Genomic DNA, 19,679 nt, shown 5'->3' with positions numbered 1-19,679 from the left:
GGATCCACTCTGGCCACAGGAACAAGGGATGCGGCCCCAAGAGTGTGATGTACGAGGCGTTCCACCACCACAGCCGCCTCTCTGTCTTCCGCTGGACCTCCGCCCTGGCGCTCATCATCGAGGGTGTTGTCCTCCTCGTCGCCTACGCTGCCTCTGATGACCCCAGGTGACTCGATAGCGACCTTTGACCTTGTGGTATTTTAGTTTAGTTCCTGCCGGCTGTCTGGAGATTTATTTTATTTAACTTGCAAGAGGTAGACAAAAAAAGACCTGGGATGAGGCCATAGTATGTGACCTCAGGGAGAAGGGACTTTATAGGGAGGCTGCCAGAGATCGAACAGTATGGACAGCTGCCATCAGGTGACCAAAGAGTGTGCATAGAAGTTTGTTGGAGCTGTTATAAGTGAGACAGTATGATACAGTGAACTTTAGATGATTAAACTGGATAAGTAGGATTTCTTGTTAACCCCTACAAGGCTGGTGCAGTTGTGTTACATTCGTACGTGAGAAGACGGGCAAGATTACATGACGTTCGGTCATTTTTTGTCATAATTCATTGGTTAGATTGGGCGAATGGCAATACTGTCCCCTGCTGTCATGCCCTCTGCCTACACAAGCCTGTAAACTGCTACCCACGCTCACCCAGCCGCTCTCAGCGTCAGTATTAACCGAGACAATGGAAGGCCGGGACAGGTCGCGGTCTCCCCAGCCTAGCACCTCCCTTGGTGATACACCATCTGGTCTCCGGGAAGTTTGCAGAGTGAGAGAAAGACGCATAGTGACATAAGCGCCTAGGAGAGTACCGCCTAAATTCCTATACACATCAGCCAATATTAGCTTTGCTCTAGAACAAGCTGAAAGTAGTGATTTCACATCGTCTGGTGATGAAGAGGTTGGACACAGTGATGGAAGTGTGAGTCAGCTTGAGGTTGATGATGTAGTGAATGACTATGATCCAGAAAGTGAAGATGAGTCTGATTCTACTAGTAGTGAAAGTGGTAGTGAGAATGGTGGTACAAGGCAGTGGACAGGAGGTGCAAGGTGGCAAATGTCATGGAGTGATATGTCACAGTGTGATTTGAGGGCCCAGAAGCAAGTAGGAGATGCTACAGAACCAAAGGCTACTGCTGCTGTGTCTGAACCCTTTGTGTGGAGGATAAAACCACACAATTACCAGCCACAGACAATGGATTTTGACAGGAGTGACTCGGGAATAACAGATGATTTTCCAGTGAGTGTTGCAGAAGAGGATGATAAGTTGCCTTATTTCCTTGCCTTCTTTGACAAGCAAGTAATGGACTTTATTGTCAAAGAAACGAACAATTTCCGTGTGTGCAAAACCCAAAGAAACTTTACTGAACGGGCTGGCAAATGGAAGAGATTTCACGATGCATCTGTTGCTGAGATGTATGTGTTCATAGCTCTGACCATGCTTATGAGCCATGTAAAGAAAGATGTACTGCAGGAATACTGGACTCTGAATGACATAACTTCTGTCAATACTTTCAGCAAATACATGCCTAGGGACCGATATATCCAACTACTGTCTTATCTGCATTTTGCCGATAACAATAATCCAGATGGCCAAGACAGACTCTGGAAAATAAGTCCACTGTTTGAGATGTTGAAGACAAGGTTTGTGAAATTCTTTCGGCCATTCCAGAACCTGGTGATTGACGAGAGCTTGGTGCTTTTCAGGGGACGAGTTGCTTTTCGTCAGTACATCCCTTCAAAGTGGCATCTTAATGGATAAAGTTGTTTGTCCTCTGTGATTGTGAGACTGGGTATGTCCTCGATATGATTGTGTACACAGACAGTGACGTGAATACCCCTAAAGTGTCTAAGAGCGACCCAGTAGGATTTAGTGGGCACGTAGTGAAGAAAATGATGGCACCATACCTGGATAAAAAGCATGTGCTTTACACTGACCGTTACTACACATCACCACACCTTGCCAAATTCCTGCTGGATCATAACACCGGCTTGTGTGGCACAGTGACGGCACAGAGAAAGAACATGCCAGTATTTCAAAACACTAAAGAATGCTACGACATCCAATTCAGGGTGTCTGATAATAACATCATGGTTGGTCGATGGATGGACAGAAAACCTGTGCATATCCTCTCAACAGTGCATGCAGGTAACATGGTGTTGAGCAGCAAAATAGACCGTCTCACAAAGAAGAGAGTGAAGAAGCCAGATGCCATCATGGATTACAATGAGAACATGCGTTTGGTTGACGAGTGATGTGCAGGTTGCAACCATAGATTGTTTGAGGAGAACTGAGAAATGGTACAAGAAAATGTTCTTTCACCTGTTGGATATTACTGTGTTACAAGCCTACAACTTGCACCGAGTAAAGACTGGCAGACACACTGCACTCAGGAATTTCAGCAAAAGTGTGATAGAACAATTGCTGGCGACTTATGGTACAGTAACAGCTGTAACTGGACGTTTTAGGCCAGAAGGGCAGCCAGACCGTTTGTTAGGTCGAGACTACATCTCAAGACACTACCTGGATTACCTTCCCTTGGATGCAAAAGGTCACAAACGACAGAGGAATTGCATCGTGTGCAGCAAGACACAAAGACGGCCCAGCAGACGCAGATCTGTCACCACATGGTGCCCAGGTTGTAATGTTGGTATGTGTGTGCCCTGCTTCCGGGACTATCACACACTCAAGAACTACTAAACAAACAATAAGTGAACAGCTGTAAATAAAAGCATGTGTTTTAGTGTTATTAGGTCAGTTAAAATAGAAAATACTGTACATACATAAAATTAGAAAAACTGTACATATGTATACAGTGTGTAGTGTGCAAAGTACAAAATGAAGACCATAGTAAATAATGCACAAATGATAGTGTTCAGTGGTGAAGAGAACGAGAATGACTGGGAAGTGTGCCAGCCTAGCCCCACTGTGTGCCTGGTGACAGATTGCTACACTTGCTACTCTGCTCCACCTCGCACAGCCACCTGTCACGCTGTATCGCGTAAGTAACACCTCTTACCTTCGTTTTTCATCTATGTATATATGTATAGGCCTATTCCTTGATACAGTAATCCCGCATGTTTCGCGGTAGTTACGTTCTTGTAACCCCCGCGAAAATTTAAATCCGCGAATACTCTATTAACAATTGAATCTTGCACTTGTGTCCACCATGCTGCCCATCACACAGTCCATGTCCATACTGATTGCGAGACAATTCGCCGTCAGACAATTCCCCGTCAAAACATGGATGATTCCCCTTCAGAACAATTCTCACCCTGGACGATTCCTCGCCATTTTATAAATATACTAATCAATACTTTTATAAATATACTTATTATTAATTAATCAATACTTTAATAACTATATTTCAGGGGGATCCGGGATCCAGCAAAGTCTATGTTCATTAGCGTAGGTTCTGGATATTATTTACTAGTTGCACCTTTAGTCAATAATTAACTTGTTTCTTCCTCGCTGTAGTCGCCTTTGAATTATATTCTAGCGTCACCCATAGCTATCTTCATTAATGAAGGCGAATTATCTTGTGTTTGTTGTGACTGCGAATTGTCCCGAAACCTCCATACTCATCCCGAAATACCTTCTTACAAGATTGAAAGCACATACTCCATTATGAAGGAAAAACGTAAACACCGTACTGTAATACACAATTATCTACACATTTATTCACAAAACAGTACAAAATGAAAAGATGCATTAACTGGTGATAGCAAACACTCGCACGGTCGCTTCTTAGCTTGTCCAGTAACACAATTTTCTCTGCTGTCATAACTTTTCTTGATCGTTTTGTCACTTTGGAGTGTTTACTAATTGTATTATTAGCCTTTGGTGAGGCTGGCTTACGTCCTGGGGCCATGTGGAAAGCAAGTGGGAGGCAAGAGGCTCGTATCATAGTGCAGTTACAAGAACACCAAACACGTGAGCCAGTCAGGCGTTGACTGAAGAATGTGGGGCAGAGAGCAGTGTTGCCATATCCAAACAACGAAATTATGCTAGGGCAGTGAAAAAATTGCTAGATTGAGCAAATTTGTTCCAAGTAAAAAATGAATTATGCTAACTTGAAGCTAAATAATAAAATTCTATACATATTCATGCTACATATTAATTATGTACTGTTTACTATGAAAATATTAAAATGAACCTACATACAGTAAGAGGGTAAATATCGGTTTTCTGCCCATACTGCTTTTTCCCACGAAACTTACGTTTTTCTGATGGATTTTGATGTGATTCATTCGATTTTGAGCATCATTTCCGTCGGAAATAACCAGATTTTGAGATATGACCCCCCCCCATCCCCCTGCAACAATGGGGGAGCTTTGGGGAATCGGGGGTTATAGGGAGGGGGGGAAACACAGAAAATGGTAATTTCCGACTGAAATGAAGCTGAAAATCGAATGAATCATACCAAAATCCATCGGAAAAACCTAGGTTTCATGGGTAAAATACAAAGCTCATGCTTATCCTAACCAAACCTAACCGAACCAAACCTAACCTAACCTAAAACCTAACCTAACCTAATCCAACCCAACCTAATCCAACCCAACCAAGCCCAAACTGAAAGTAACCAACTATTCAAACCTTACATCTTCTTACCTTATTCGTCTCTCTCTCTCTCTCTCTCTCTCTGATTTGTAGCTTTTATAAAATTATTCCAAAAATATTCCATTCCATTCTAAATTATACTAGAATGATGCTAAAACTTCTAATATGCTAAAAAATATTCCAGACTCGAAAATTTTATCAAAATTATGCTAAAAGAATAAAATTATGCTAGATATGGTAACACTGGCAGAGGGGCCGCGGGAAAGGGACAGAGGGTGGCGTGAGTTTACCGCGCTACAATTGGAAGTTGCGGGAATTTCATTTTTTTTTTTTTCTGTATATTCAAGGATATTTTAGTTGAACTTATTAATGCTAAGAAAATCCGCGAGAGGGCAAAACCGTAGACAAAAAATCCGCAAAAAATGCGGGATTACTGTACTTTATTTTTCTGAAAATATGCCATCCTACAGAGGTGTACACCAGATAAGTTGCCTGCCCGTAAGGGGTTAATCCTTGCATGATGGGGACAACTCTAGCTTTTTTATTTCAACTACTGACATGATTTTATTCACGTGAGAGTATATTGTACAAGCCTGGCTGTACTAAAACATGTACCCTTAACCCTCTCATGGTGTAGACAGCTCTAGTTGTGTGTCCCAGGAACTACCAGATGATGTTGTTCAGCTGACAGGGAGGTGTTTGGATCTGAAATTGTAATATGTTCGGACTGAAAAACCTGATTGGAGACAAGAGGGATTGATTAGTAGATAAAAATGGTAGACCCTCGTTTTATAATATACTGTTGTGTGATCATCTGCTTGTACGATCATAAAACTTTAGCACCATTTTTTTTCCATTTTAGGATTGTTTTTTCGCTTACATGATTGGTATGCCGAGGATGAGATGGAGGGATGGAATGGAGAGGTGTATGAGAGAGGGGGTGTGAGCTGGGGGGGAGGGCAGCAAAATGGCAGGGACACAAAAAAATAAATAAATAAATAAAAAGGAGGTGCCGGTGATTTGTTTGTGGCCACCCCTTATGGGATGAAGGCATCTGGCAATAGATAGATAGATAGACAGTGCTAAATTCTTCATACAATTGGTTTTCAGAAATTTACCTGAAGAGTCGCAAAAGATATGTGTGCCATAGTCTATCTGTCTATCTATTGCCAGACGCCTTATTCCCGTAAGGGGTGGCCACAAACAAATCGCCACCATGTCACCCTGTCCCCCGCCTTTTCATTGCCCTGCTCCCAGCACACCCCCCTCTCTCATATACCTCTCCACTCCATCCCTCCATCTCATCCTTGGCCACCCCATCCCTCTCCCCCCCTCCATCTCACTCACATACACTCTCCTTGTCAGTCTCTCACTCTCCATCCTCTCCACATGGCCAAACCACCACAGTGTGTTTCTCCTAATGCATCCTATCACATCCACATCCACAGCCACACCACAGGCATCTCAGAGTGAACAGATCTTGAATTTGGCTCTCTTTTGTATTGTTTTTGTTTTTATTCTTGGAAGGAATTGTTTTGCGGTCTCAGCCTTTGGTTCCTTCTTCCTCGCATAGAAAAGAAAAAGGTCGTAGTATTCCACCTTATTTGCCGTCAGCGGATCCTTCTCGCCCCAGGTATCACCATCTGCCGGTCGAGTCGTTCTTCATCCTGTGTGGTGTGGCGGCCAATGTTTACCTGGCATGGTGGGACTCGAGGCTGCGACACCAGGAGCTGCCCTCACTCACCCACGGAGTACTTAATGAGCTGAGAGGTGAGGGTGCCGTGCTGTGGTGGAGGGTGGTGGTGTGTGGTGTGATAAGAAGAGGTGTGGTGTGTGGTGTGGTAGAGGGTGGTGGTGTGTGGTGTGATAAGAAGAGGTGTGGTGGTGTGTGGTGTGATAAGAAGAGGTGTGGTGGTGTGTGGTGTGATAAGAAGAGGTGTGGTGTGTGGTGTGGTTTGATGTGAGGTGTGGCGTGGTGTGGTGTGAGGTGTGGCATGGTTTGGTGTGGTGTGATGTGGTTTGGTGTGAGGTGTGGTGTGGTGTGGTTTGGTGTGAGGTGTGGTGTGGTGTGGTTTGGTGTGAGGTGTGGTGTGGTGTGATGTGGCTTGGTGTGTGGTGTGGTGTGGTGTGGTTTGGTGTGAGGTGTGGTGTGATGTGGTTTGGTGTGAGGTGTGGTGTGGTGTGGTTTGGTGTGAGGTGTGGTGTGATGTGGTTTGGTGTGAGGTGTGGTGTGGTGTGGTTTGGTGTGAGGTGTGGTGTGATGTGGTTTGGTGTGGTGTGGTGTGGTTTGGTGTGAGGTGTGGTTTGGTGTGAGGTGTGGTGTGGTGTGGTTTGGTGTGAGGTGTGGTTTGGTGTGAGGTGTGGTGTGATGTGGTTTGGTGTGGTGTGGTGTGGTTTGGTGTGTGGTGTGGTTTGGTGTGTGGTGTGGTTTGGTTTGGTGTGAGGTGTGGTGTGATGTGGTTTGGTGTGAGGTGTGGTGTGGTGTGGTTTGGTGTGAGGTGTGGTGTGATGTGGTTTGGTGTGGTGTGGTGTGGTTTGGTGTGTGGTGTGGTGTGGTTTGGTTTGGTGTGAGGTGTGGTGTGATGTGGTTTGGTGTGAGGTGTGGTGTGGTGTGATTTGGTGTGAGGTGTGGTGTGATGTGGTTTGGTGTGAGGTGTGGTGTGATGTGGTTTGGTGTGAGGTGTGGTGTGATGTGGTTTGGTGTGAGGTGTGGTTTGGTGTGAGGTGTGGTGTGATGTGGTTTGGTGTGAGGTGTGGTGTGATGTGGTTTGGTGTGAGGTGTGGTGTGATGTGGTTTGGTGTGAGGTGTGGTGTGGTGTGGTTTGGTGTGAGGTGTGGTGTGATGTGGTTTGGTGTGAGGTGTGGTGTGGTGTGGTTTGGTTTGAGATGCTGTGCGATGTGGTGAGGTGTGGTGTGGTGTGGTAAGAGAGATAAGTGTGGTGTGGTGTAGAGAACTGTGGTGTGGTGGAGTGTGTGCTGTCTTACCATTTACCTGTGTATTGTTTTCAGAGTTGGCGTGCGGTGTGGCATGGTCCCCTGAGCACTACCCACACCTGCCCTGACCCCTCTATATATGATTTAGAGTTATAGTTCATTGGTTTGTTATCATCTGATGGAACTGGGCCACTTCTACAACCTGAATACTTAGTTGTGGCTGTGTGAAATTTGATAAGTTTTGGTTATGAAGTAGGAAGTAGCTTTCTTGGTTACTATAGTCGTGGTGCGCGACTCTGAGGTTGTCGTTATTGTACCCTGGCAACCTACAATTAAAAAGTGCGTCCCATTTCGTGTGTAACATGAGATGCAAGTGACTCGTGTATAACATGTTCTTGTATAATAATATTTGTGTATAATATTGTATTCGTGCATAATATGATTCGTGTATAATATGATACGAAATAGGACTCACTTTTGAATGGTAAGTTGCCAGGGTACGATAATGACAACCTCAGAGTCGTGCGCCGCAACTATAGTCAAAATTATCCTGCAATCTGAACTAGAAGATTATATATGTTTGTCAGGTTGAAAGAAATGGACTGTAGTGATTTTTTTTTTAACGTTTACCTCCATTGTTTTCAGAGTTGGAGTGCAGTGTGGTGTGGTCACCTGAACATTACCCACACCTGCACTGCCCCCTCTCCCCGTGCATCACCCTGCAGTGGACGCGGCGGGACGGCCATACGGTCAACCTGCCGTGGTCCCTGCTGGTGCGTGGCGACACTGTGCTCCTGCGCCCGGGGCAGAAGGTGCCTGCACGATGCCGCCCACTGCAGGTCAGGATTTGACGATTAGTTTTACCTGTACAGTACTATTCTATCTATCTGTCTGTATTTGTATCAGTATATCTATCTGTCTATCTGTTTATTTGTCGTCTGTCTATTTATTGCCACATACCTTAATTCCGTAAAGGGTGGTCACATATAAATTGCTTCCATATTGCCCTGTCCAGTACCATTGGCTGCCCTCCCATCAACTCACACCCTCCTCTCTCATATATCTCTCCACTCCATCCCTCCATCCTATCCTTGGTTTCCTCCTACCTATCGCCTTCCATTCCATCTCATACACTCCTAGTCAGTCTTTCATTCTCCACCTTCCCACCTGGCCAAATCATCTCAGAGTATTTCTTTTAATGCTTTCAGTCACATCCACAGCAACACCACAATTATCCTTTACCTCTTCATTTTCTCTTCACCTGCTCCTCACACATACTGTAACTCATTTCCACTGCTCTCACCCTTGACTTGTGTCCTTCCAACAGGGGTATATCTAGGGTTATCTTATTTTTAAATTTTTGAACATTTCTTGAAAATTGTAGGTATTCATATTGTAAACTTTTAGAATACAAGTGAGGGTGGTGGAGTGTAACAACTTCAGCTTGCAGTCCACTGAGTTCATTCTAGATAAACAGTGCCAGAAGAGCAACAGCAGCAGCCATAGAAGTATGTCCTGCGGTTCCTCCCCTCAGAACCCCATTTTAAAATCCCATCCTACGTTTTCTTTGGTCTACCAGTGAAGGCGTTTGCTTGCACATTCTGATTTATGCAGCACTTTACCTGTGCCTAACACATTCTATCTACAAGTCAGACAAAAAACATCTTGCCAGTCATTGTGCAGTTTAAGTTAGGGATATACTTAAATAATATCTTTCTTCTTCCATATAATCCAGTTTGACATAGTATAGCAACACAGCCTAGCATAATCTAATCTAACCCATCCCAACCCATCCCAACCCAGTCCAGCCCAGCCAAGCCCAGCCTATCCTATCCTAACCCAACCTATCCTAACCTAACCTAAGCTAATCTGTCCCTCTCTCAGGAGTGTGGCAGTGGAGGCGGGGAGCTTCAAATGGGGGACACCTTCTCCCCACACTTGGAGGGTGTTGGGGAAGGGTTCAGCTCACCCAAGGCCCGCACCCCCCTGCGCACCACACCGTACCTTCTGCTGGAGACCCCGTACCTGTCCAACCTGCGTACCCTGCTGGCCCAGGCACTGAACCGCCCCGTCACCGTCTTCAACAAGCAGCGGCACTACCTCTTCACCTGGGCCATGGAGTCAGTTTTATTGCCAGTGATTGTGGTGAGTACAGTTGCATTTCATAGTCTTTTCACACTGCCTCGAAACTGTCAGAACCAGAGAGATTGCTAAATTATGTAGTAGTTTCCAAAATCCTGTTAATGGGGTAACTGGTTTTGGTGGTGGTTTAGCTTCCAGTCCATAGAAATCAGATGCTCTACTGTGGCCAACCTTAGTATCGGAATTCCTTAGGAGGAGGTGTAGTATCATTGACTGACTGACTCTTTCTGCAGGGCATAGCTGTGTCGGTGAATGGTGTGCATCAGCACTATGGTGGGTGGTGGGTGGGTCAATGGACAAAGGGTAATGGGGTTTAGGGAAAGGACTGTGTAGTATTCCCAGACTCAGACTATATGTGTTGGTCCCACTCCTCTGACAGGGCATAGCAGTGTTGGTGAATGGTGTGCATCAGTACTATGGTGGGTGGTGGCTGGGTCAGTGGACAGAGGGTAATGGGGTTAAGGGAAAGGACTGCATTGTATTCCCAGAGTCAGACAAATTAAATAAAAGTTAAATATGTATTGATGCCACTCCTCTGCCAGGGTGTAGCAGTGCTGGTGAATGGTGCGCGGCTGTACTACGGTGGGTGGTGGGCGGGGCACTGGACAGAGATGCTGCTGCTGGGGCCGGTGTGCCTGGCGCTGCCCCTGGTACCGCTGGGCCTGCCGGCTGCCTGGCTGGTGCTGAACTGGCTGGGTATTGCACGCATCCTGACCATGTACCACCACGCTGACAGCCACCAGGTACAGTGCTGAAGTACTAGGGCACCTGCCATTACATTCCCATTATTGTACACTCTCATTACACTCCTGTTATTGTACTGCGCACTCATTATAACCATTACATGCCTTGTGGACTATAAACACACTTTTCAATCTCTGTACACACTTCACACACTTGACTGGTGGGCATCAGTTATATCCTCACCATGTACCATCACACACACAGCCACCAGGTTACTTGTGGAGGTAGTGAGTTAGCCTTTTTATTACACCCAGTACTCTCTTTACACTCTCAACACTATGCTACACACTTGTTACACTCACTACACACTCTCTACACTGCCTTTACACACTTCACACTCTCTGCACACTATTTACATGCCTCTCACACTATTTACACACTAAGCTTGGAATCACACATATCCTCACCACATACCATCGTCCTAACAGCCACATGATTAAATATGGGGGCAGATTGGGACTTCTTTTACCTATACCCTTTTTATTCTAACTTGGCCTAAAATTGACATCTCTCCACCTTGCATGCAGTGTTGTAACAGTACAGTGATACTAGAATATGATGCTAGTCAAGAAGAAGTGCTGTGGGAAGGGTGTAGAGGTGTAGTAACAACAGAGCGATACTAGAATATGATGCCAGTCAAGAAGAAGTGCTGTGGGAAGGATGTAGATCTGTAGTAACAATAAAGCGAGACTAGAATATGTTGCTAGTCAAGAAGAAGTGCTGTGGGAAGGGTGTAGAGCTGTAGTATTGTATTTTTCTGGCACTGAGCTACGTGAAATAAGCTGCAAAAGGATGAAACTCTTGGCCAAGTTAGAGTTAAAACACTATAGTAATGTACTGTCAAATCCTTCTTGTTTATATTTGTGTTTTCTTTCTCTTACTCCAGCTGCCATACAAGGCTAATGAGTCTGACATATCCTGGCAAATGGTGTATTTATCTATCTGTCTGTCTATCTATCTCTCTCTTCTCAGGTGCCAAAATCTCTTAAAGTGTAGCTGCAAACAAATCGTCTCCATGCCTCCTTGTTCTTTGTCATTTGGTTGCCCTTCCTTCAACTCACACACCCTCTTTCATATATCTCCCCACTCCTTCCCTACATCTCATTCTTGGTCTCCCCCTCCTCCTTACACACTCACTCAAATATATCTCCCTCCTCCTCACTCACACACCCTCTCAAATAATTATATCTCTCCACTCCATCCCTACATCTCATTCTTGGTCTACCCTTCCTTCAGCTCACACCCTCTCTTTCACATATCTCTCCACTCCATCCCTACATCTCATTCTTGGTCTCCCCCTCCTCCCCACTCACATACACTCTTCTAATCAGTCTCTCATTTTCCATCCTCTCCATGTCTGCCTATCTGAATTCTTTCCCCGAACTGCATCTCTCTGGAACTCGCTTCCCTGGAGTTATTTCCCCCCCAAACTTCAACCCACAGCCGTTCAAGTCCAACTGTTACGGATATTTTATGAATGGAGGACGCCAGTAATGTGATGTATGGATTAGTTTTTTATTCGTTTGTTTTTCCTTCCTCTGTTCTGTTATAAAAAAAAAAATCCTCTCCACCATAGATTACTTCTCTGTACACCTTGCGTCTCATCAACACCACAATGCTCCTTTACTTCCTGATTTATATGTTTGTTTCTTCATTTACTTCACATGCGTCTCTATCTGTGTGTTTCTTCATTTACTTCACATGCGTCCCATTATCCATGTGTTTCTTCATTTACTTCACATGTGTCTCATCCGTTTGTTTCATTTACTTCACATGCGTCTCATTATCCGTTTGTTTCATTTACTTCACATGCGTCTCATTATCCGTTTGTTTCATTTACTTCACATGCGTCTCATTATCCGTTTGTTTCATTTACTTCACATGCGTCTCATTATCCGTTTGTTTCTTCATTTACTTCACATGCTCCTCTTAAGTAACTAATTTTTGCCGCTCAAACAGATTTTATTTGGGCAAAAGAGATATATGTGTGTGCAGAAGTCTCAGCCTGGATTTTGGATGGTGTACATGTGGTTGAGTCCCCCGCCTGGGAGTGCTGCACAAGGCCAGCTGCCGGGGTTTTGCTCTCACACCTCTCCCATGGTCGTAACTCCCAGGGATGATGGTAAAGAAACGTAAGATACCATATGTTAAGGCACAGGAATGGAAGAATGTGAACACTGGAATTTGTCTCTCTCTCTCTCTCTCTCTCTCTCTCTCTCTGAGGGAACAACTCTGCAAACTTCAAGCCTTTGTTTCCTTCTTCCTTGCATTTAAAAAGAAGGAGAATTGAGACACACAAAGCCCCTGTATCGTGACGCCATTAAGCACTTGGACAGCCTAAGTATCGTATTCTCTCACCGCACCAAGCATGAGAGGTGCAGTGCTTGCAGTGATTCACCTCGGAATTTGGTGCTGTGTTGTGTATTGTGTGTAAGGCATTGTGTGAAGCAGGCAAGATGGAAGCATGGAGTTTGTGTCATGGAAAGAATGCCCGTGCCTGAAACAGCTAAAGAATCTATCTGTCCATCTATCTATAGCCTGACGCCCTAATCTCGCAAAGGGTGGCCACAGACAAAACGCCTCCAGGTCGCTCTGTCACCCACCATCAGACTGCCTTCCCCCCAACTCACTCCCCCCTCCCTCATATACCTCTCAGCTCCGTCCCTCCACCTCAACCTCGGTCTTCCCCTCCCCCTCCCTCCCTCCACTTCACCTACATACACCCTCTTGGTCAGTCTTTCATTCAGCTAAAGAAACATAGAAAAAATATATAAGAACTCTCCTGGAACCTCACACAACATGATCCAGATTTTAAGTAGAGTCCTGCCCACCAGCCTACCGACCCCCTGGAGGACCCGTTTGAGGATGCCGAGCTACAGGCGCTTCAGGTGTCGGATCTGAGGTTGACGTGGGCTGCGCTGAGACGTCACTTCCTCCTCACGGTCACCGGACGCCAACCACTGCCAACCCGGACTGCCAACATACTCCACGTTCTTGCCTCGGTTACAGTAAGGGAGGGATAGGGTAAGGGTGGTGGGAGAGGGATGGGTAGGGTAAGGGTGGTGGGAGAGGCAAGGGTAGGATAAGGGTGGTGGGAGAGGGTAAGGTAGGGTAAGGGTGGTGGGAGAGGGATGGGTAGGGTATGGGTGGTGGGAGAGGCATGGGTAGGGTAAGGGTGGTGGCAGAGGCATGGGTAGGGTAAGGGTGGTGGCAGAGGCATGGGTAGGGTAAGGGTGGTGGGAGAGGGATGGGTAGGGTATGGGTGGTGGGAGGGGAGGGTAGGGTAAGGGTGGTGGCAGAGGCATGGGTAGGGAAAGGGTGGTGGGAGAGGGTAGGGTAGGGTAAGGGTGGTGGGAGGGGAGGGTAGGGTAGGGTAAGGGTGGTGGCAGAGGCATGGGTAGGGTAAGAGTGGTGGGAGAGGGTAGGGTAGGGTAAGGGTGGTGGGAGGGGAGGGTAGGGTAAGGGTGGTGGGAGAGGGTAGGGTAGGGTAAGGGTGGTGGGAGAGGGTAGGGTAGGGTAAGGGTGGTGGGAGAGGGTAGGGTAGGGTAAGGGTGGTGGGAGAGGGTAGGGTAGGGTATGGGTGGTGGGAGAGGGATGGGTAGGGTATGGGTGGTGGGAGAGGCATGGGTAGGGTATGGGTGGTGGGAGAGGGATGGGTAGGGTATGGGTGGTGGGAGAGGGTAGGGTAGGGTATGGGTGGTGGGAGAGGGAAGGGTAGGGTATGGGTGGTGGGAGAGGGATGGGTAGGGTATGGGTGGTGGGAGAGGGATGGGTAGGGTATGGGTGGTGGGAGAGGGATGGGTAGGGTAAGGGTGGTGGGAGAGGCATGGGTAGGGAAAGGGTGGTGGGAGAGGGATGGGTAGGGTATGGGTGGTGGGATGGGTAGGGTATGGGTGGTGGGAGAGGGTAGGGTAGGGTAAGGGTGGTGGGAGGGGAGGGTAGGGTAAGGGTGGTGGGAGAGGGTAGGGTAGGGTAAGGGTGGTGGGAGAGGGTAGGGTAGGGTAAGGGTGGTGGGAGAGGCATGGGTAGGGTATGGGTGGTGGGAGAGGGATGGGTAGGGTATGGGTGGTGGGAGAGGCATGGGTAGGGTATGGGTGGTGGGAGAGGGTAGGGTAGGGTAAGGGTGGTGGGAGAGGGATGGGTAGGGTATGGGTGTTGGGAGAGGGTAGGGTAGGGTATGGGTGGTGGGAGACGGATGGGTAGGGTAAGGGTGGTGGGAGAGGGATGGGTAGGGTAAGGGTGTTGGGAGGGGAGGGGAGGGTATGGGTGGTGGGAGAGGGATGGGTAGGGTAAGGGTGGTGGCAGAGGCATGGGTAGGGTAAGGGTGGTGGCAGAGGCATGGGTAGGGTAAGGGTGGTGGCAGAGGCATGGGTAGGGTAAGGGTGGTGGGAGGGGAGGGTAGGGTAAGGGTGGTGGCAGAGGCATGGGTAGGGAAAGGGTGGTGGGAGAGGGTAGGGTAGGGTAAGGGTGGTGGGAGGGGAGGGTAGGGTAAGGGTGGTGGCAGAGGCATGGGTAGGGTAAGGGTGGTGGGAGAGGGTAGGGTAGGGTAAGGGTGGTGGGAGGGGAGGGTAGGGTAAGGGTGGTGGGAGAGGGTAGGGTAGGGTAAGGGTGGTGGGAGAGGGTAGGGTAGGGTAAGGGTGGTGGGAGAGGTATGGGTAGGGTATGGGTGGTGGGAGAGGGATGGGTAGGGTATGGGTGGTGGGAGAGGCATGGGTAGGGTATGGGTGGTGGGAGAGGGATGGGTAGGGTAAGGGTGGTGGGAGAGGCATGGGTAGGGTATGGGTGGTGGGAGAGGGTAGGGTATGGGTGGTGGGATAGGCATGGGTAGGGTAAGGGTGGTGGGAGAGGGTAGGGTAGGGTAGGGTATGGGTGGTGGGAGAGGGTAGGGTAGGGTATGGGTGGTGGGAGAGGGATGGATAGGGTATGGGTGGTGGGAGAGGGATGGGTAGGGTATGGGTGGTGGGAGAGGGATGGGTAGGGTATGGGTGGTGGGAGAGGGATGGGTAGGGTATGGGTGGTGGGAGAGGGATGGGTAGGGTATGGGTGGTGGGAGAGGGATGGGTAGGGTATGGGTGGTGGGAGAGGCATGGGTAGGGTATGGGTGGTGGGAGAGGGATGGGTAGGGTATGGGTGGTGGGAGAGGCATGGGTAGGGTATGGGTGGTGGGAGAGGGATGGGTAGGGTATTGGTGGTGGGGGAGGGATGGGTAGGGTATGGGTGGTGGGAGAGGGATGGGTAGGGTATGGGTGGTGCGATGGGTAGGGTATGGGTGGTGGGTGAGGGTTGGGTAGGGTAAGGGTGGTGGGAGAGGGATGGGTAGGGTATGGGTGTTGGGAGAGGGTAGGGTAGGGTATGGGTGGTGGGAGAGGCATGGGTAGGGTATGGGTGGTGGGAGAGGGTTGGGTAGGGTAAGGGTGGTGGGAGAGGGATGGGTAGGGTATGGGTGTTGGGAGAGGGTAGGGTAGGGTATGGGTGGTGGGAGAGGCATGGGTAGGGTATGGGTGGTGGGAGAGGCATGGGTAGGGTAAGGGTGGTGGGTGAGGCATGGGTAGGGTATGGGTGGTGGGAGAGGGTAGGGTAGGGTATGGGTGGTGGGAGAGGGATGGGTAGGGTATGGGTGGTGGGAGAGGGTAGTCTAGTCTAAGGGTGGTGGGAGAGGGATGGGTAGGGTATGGGTGTTGGGAGAGGGTAGGGTAGGGTATGGGTGGTGGGAGAGGCATGGGTAGGGTATGGGTGGTGGGAGAGGGTAGGGTAGGGTAAGGGTGGTGGGAGAGGGATGGGTAGGGTATGGGTGTTGGGAGAGGGTAGGGTAGGGTATGGGTGGTGGGAGATGGATGGGTAGGGTAAGGGTGGTGGGAGAGGGATGGGTAGGGTAAGGGTGTTGGGAGGGGAGGGGAGGGTATGGGTGGTGGGAGAGGGATGGGTAGGGTATGGGTGGTGGGAGAGGGATGGGTAGGGTATGGGTAGTGGGAGAGGGATGGGTAGGGTATGGGTGGTGGGGGAGGGATGGGTAGGGTATGGCTGGTGGGGGGGGATGGGTAGGGTATGGGTGGTGGGAGAGGGTAGGGTAGGGTATGGGTGGTGGGGGAGGGATGGGTAGGGTATGGCTGGTGGGGGGGGATGGGTAGGGTATGGGTGGTGGGAGAGGGATGGGTAGGGTATGGGTGGTGGGAGAGGGTAGGGTAGGGTATGAGTGGTGGGAGAGGGATGGGTAGGGTATGGGTGGTGGGAGAGGGATGGGTAGGGTATGGGTGGTGGGAGAGGGATGGGTAGGGTATGGGTGGTGGGAGAGGGTTGGGTAGGGTATGGGTGGTGGGAGAGGGATGGGTAGGGTATGGGTGGTGGGAGAGGGATGGGTAGGGTAAGGGTGGTGGGAGAGGTGTGGGGAGGGTATGGGTGGTGGGAGAGGGATGGGTAGGGTATGGGTGGTGGGGGGGGATGGGTAGGGGAAGGGTGGTTGGAGGGGAGGGGAGGGTATGGGTGGTGGGAGAGGGATGGGTAGGGTATGGGTGGTGGGAGAGGGATGGGTAGGGAATGGGTGGTGGGGGAGGGATGGGTAGGGTATGGGTGGTGGGGGAGGGATGAGTAGGGCATGGCTGGTGGGGGGGGATGGGTAGGGTATGGGTGGTGGGGGGGGAGGGGTAGGGTATGGGTGGTGGGGGGGATGGGTAGGGCATGGGTGGTGGGGGATGGGTAGGGCATGGCTGGTGGGGGGATGGGTAGGGCATGGCTGGTGGTGGGGGGATGGGTAGGGCATGGGTGGTGGGGGGGGATGGGTAGGGAATGGGTGGTGGGGGGGGATGGGAGGGGGATGGGTGGTGGGGGGGGGTGGGGTAGGGCAGGGCTGGTGGGGGGATGGGTAGGGTATGGGTGGTGGGGGGATGGGTAGGGTATGGTTGGTGGGGGGATGGGTAGGGCATGGCTGGTGGGGGGGATGGGTAGGGTATGGGTGGTGGGGGGGGATGGGTAGGGTATGGGTGGTGGGGGGGGATGGGTAGGGCATGGGTGGTGGGGGGGATGGGTATGGCATGGGTGGTGGGGGGGGATGGGTAGGGCATGGCTGGTGGGGGGGGATGGGTAGGGCATGGCTGGTGGGGGGGATGGGTAGGGTATGGGTGGTGGGGGGGGATGGGTAGGGTATGGGTGGTGGGGGGGGATGGGTAGGGTATGGGTGGTGGGGGGATGGGTAGGGCATGGCTGGTGGGGGGGGATGGGTAGGGTATGGGTGGGGGGGGGGGATGGGTAGGGCATGGCTGGTGGGGGGGATGGGTAGGGCATGGCTGGTGGGGGGGGGATGGGTAGGGTAAGGGTGATGGGAGAGGGGTGGGTAGGGTAAGGGTGGTGGGAGGGGAGGGTAGAGTATGGGTGGTGGGAGAGGGATGGGTAGGGTATGGGTGGTGGGAGAGGGATGGGTAGAGTATGGGTGGTGGGAGAGGGATGGGTAGGGTATGGGTGGTGGGAGAGGGATGGGTAGGGTAAGGGTGGTGGCAGAGGGGTGGGTAGGGTATGGCTGGTGAGTGAGGGATGGGTAGGGCACGGCTGGTGGGGGAGGGATGGGTAGGGTAAGGGTGGTGGGAGAGGGATGGAGGGGTTAGGCCAGGTTAGGTTAGACTATGAAAAAAGATGCAGACTAGTATCATTGAGAAGGGCAAGGTAGCATGTGGTAAAATGGGATATAGTTCTGTATAGTAAGCTGTTGCAGGAGAAGTTGAGAGTGTGGATAGAAGGACACAGTTGCATTAGGAAGGACAAGGGAGGACAAGGATAAATGGGGCAGGGCATGGTGGAACACAGTAGCATTGGGAAGGACAGGGTAGGAGAGAGAAAATTGAGCCAGGACGTGGTAGAACACAGTAGCATTGGGAAGGACACGGGAAGAGAGAAAAGGTAAATTAGAGCAGTTTTTCGAAGCCCACAGGAGTCCAGTGCTAAGGTGCCTCTCGTCTCCAGAACTTGGGCTGTGTTGACAAGAAGGGGGTGCTGTCCTGGCCCAACCCCACGGCCGAGAAGGTGTTTTTCCTCAAGAACCGAGCCCACAACAACGTCACCACCAGGTACTGTAGAGAGGCATTTAGTCCAGCCTCTTGTAGGTCCATCATCATCGTCATCATCATCATCATCATCATCATCATCATCATCATCATCACCGTCATCATCATCATCATCATCATCATCATCGTCGTCGTCATCGGTATTGTCATTATCATCATCACTGAGCCCACAGTAACATCACAACCAGGTTATATCTATATTCCAGTATAGATTTTTTTGTTCAATCATCACCACCATCACCACCACCACCACCACCACCACCACCACCACCACCACCACCACCACCACCACCATCGTTATTGGTAATATAGTATAATTAAGCAGAAGAAAAGGAAAATTTTGATTAAGTTCATAAAACTGTGTGATATAAATACTTTGACATAATTCCAAAAGATATCTGCTGTTTATTGTTTAGGGAAAATTGACTACTGGTATATGATTTTCATAATACTCTAACTTGGTCTCAAATTGCCAATCTCTTTATCTTGAGTGCTGAGCTGTAATAATAGATTATCACTAGAATATGATGGTAGTCATGAAGAAGTGTTATGGAAAGGATGGAGGGCTGCAGTATTGCCTTTTTCTGCCGCTGAGCTAGGTGAAATAAGCTACAGAAGGACGAGGATCTGGGTCATATGAAAGTAAAACAATATAGTCACTCTCACCATCCCTGCCACAAACCCCAGGCCAAGTGATCTTGTTGGAGAAATAACAGGATGGATGGATTGTTTGACAGATATGTTTATGTGAAGCTACAGAATGTGGTGAATGTTTTTGGCGTATCTGATAGAGCCAGAATTCCCAGGGCTTGAATGATGAGTGAATAGAAGTGTGACCCATTGGATTGGGCAGATTTGGGCTGTCTGGACATTGCTACTCCTCACCTTGCCCTAGGGTGGGAAAGGAGGTCTGGATGATGATGATGATGGTGATGATGATGGAGGATTGTTTGATGTGGTTGTATTGGGTTTAAGGTGCCTGGAGTGTAGTGGTTAGAATGCGCCATTGGGAATGACAGCCTTGCCTAAATTTAATCCTAAAGAGATGACTGGAAGTTTTTCAGTCACATAGTGGAGGGGGGGAGAGGGAGGGGGAGGCCAAGGATGAGATGGAGGGATGGAGTGGAGAGGTATATGAGAGAGAGGGGTGTGAGCTGGGAGCAGGGCAGTGAAATGGCGGGGGACAGGGCGACATGGAGGCGATTTGTTTGTGGCCACCTCTAACGGGATTAAGGCGTCTGGCAATAGATAGATAG

General features: G+C 49.5%; 1 protein-coding gene across 1 annotated transcript in view; it reads left to right on the top strand.

The window, feature by feature from the left end:
* The window catches only part of l(2)k05819 (transmembrane protein 94-like protein l(2)k05819), a 96,045-nt gene that overhangs the window by 262 nt on the left and 76,104 nt on the right, over positions 1-19,679 (top strand). Inside the window, exons 2-8 of the mRNA XM_080273177.1 lie at positions 20-166; positions 6,186-6,322; positions 8,132-8,325; positions 9,371-9,631; positions 10,171-10,371; positions 13,207-13,380; positions 18,323-18,426. Of these exons, the coding sequence (XP_080129303.1) occupies positions 20-166; positions 6,186-6,322; positions 8,132-8,325; positions 9,371-9,631; positions 10,171-10,371; positions 13,207-13,380; positions 18,323-18,426 (1,218 nt within the window). The remainder of the gene's footprint in view (positions 1-19; positions 167-6,185; positions 6,323-8,131; positions 8,326-9,370; positions 9,632-10,170; positions 10,372-13,206; positions 13,381-18,322; positions 18,427-19,679) is intronic.

The sequence above is a fragment of the Coenobita brevimanus genome, chromosome 53 (assembly GCF_032717465.1).
Source record: "Coenobita brevimanus isolate Jiangsu-jjx chromosome 53, ASM3271746v2, whole genome shotgun sequence".
In the NCBI taxonomy this organism is placed as follows: Eukaryota; Metazoa; Arthropoda; class Malacostraca; order Decapoda; family Coenobitidae; genus Coenobita; species Coenobita brevimanus.
This window is presented reverse-complemented; position numbering and strand designations above follow the sequence as displayed.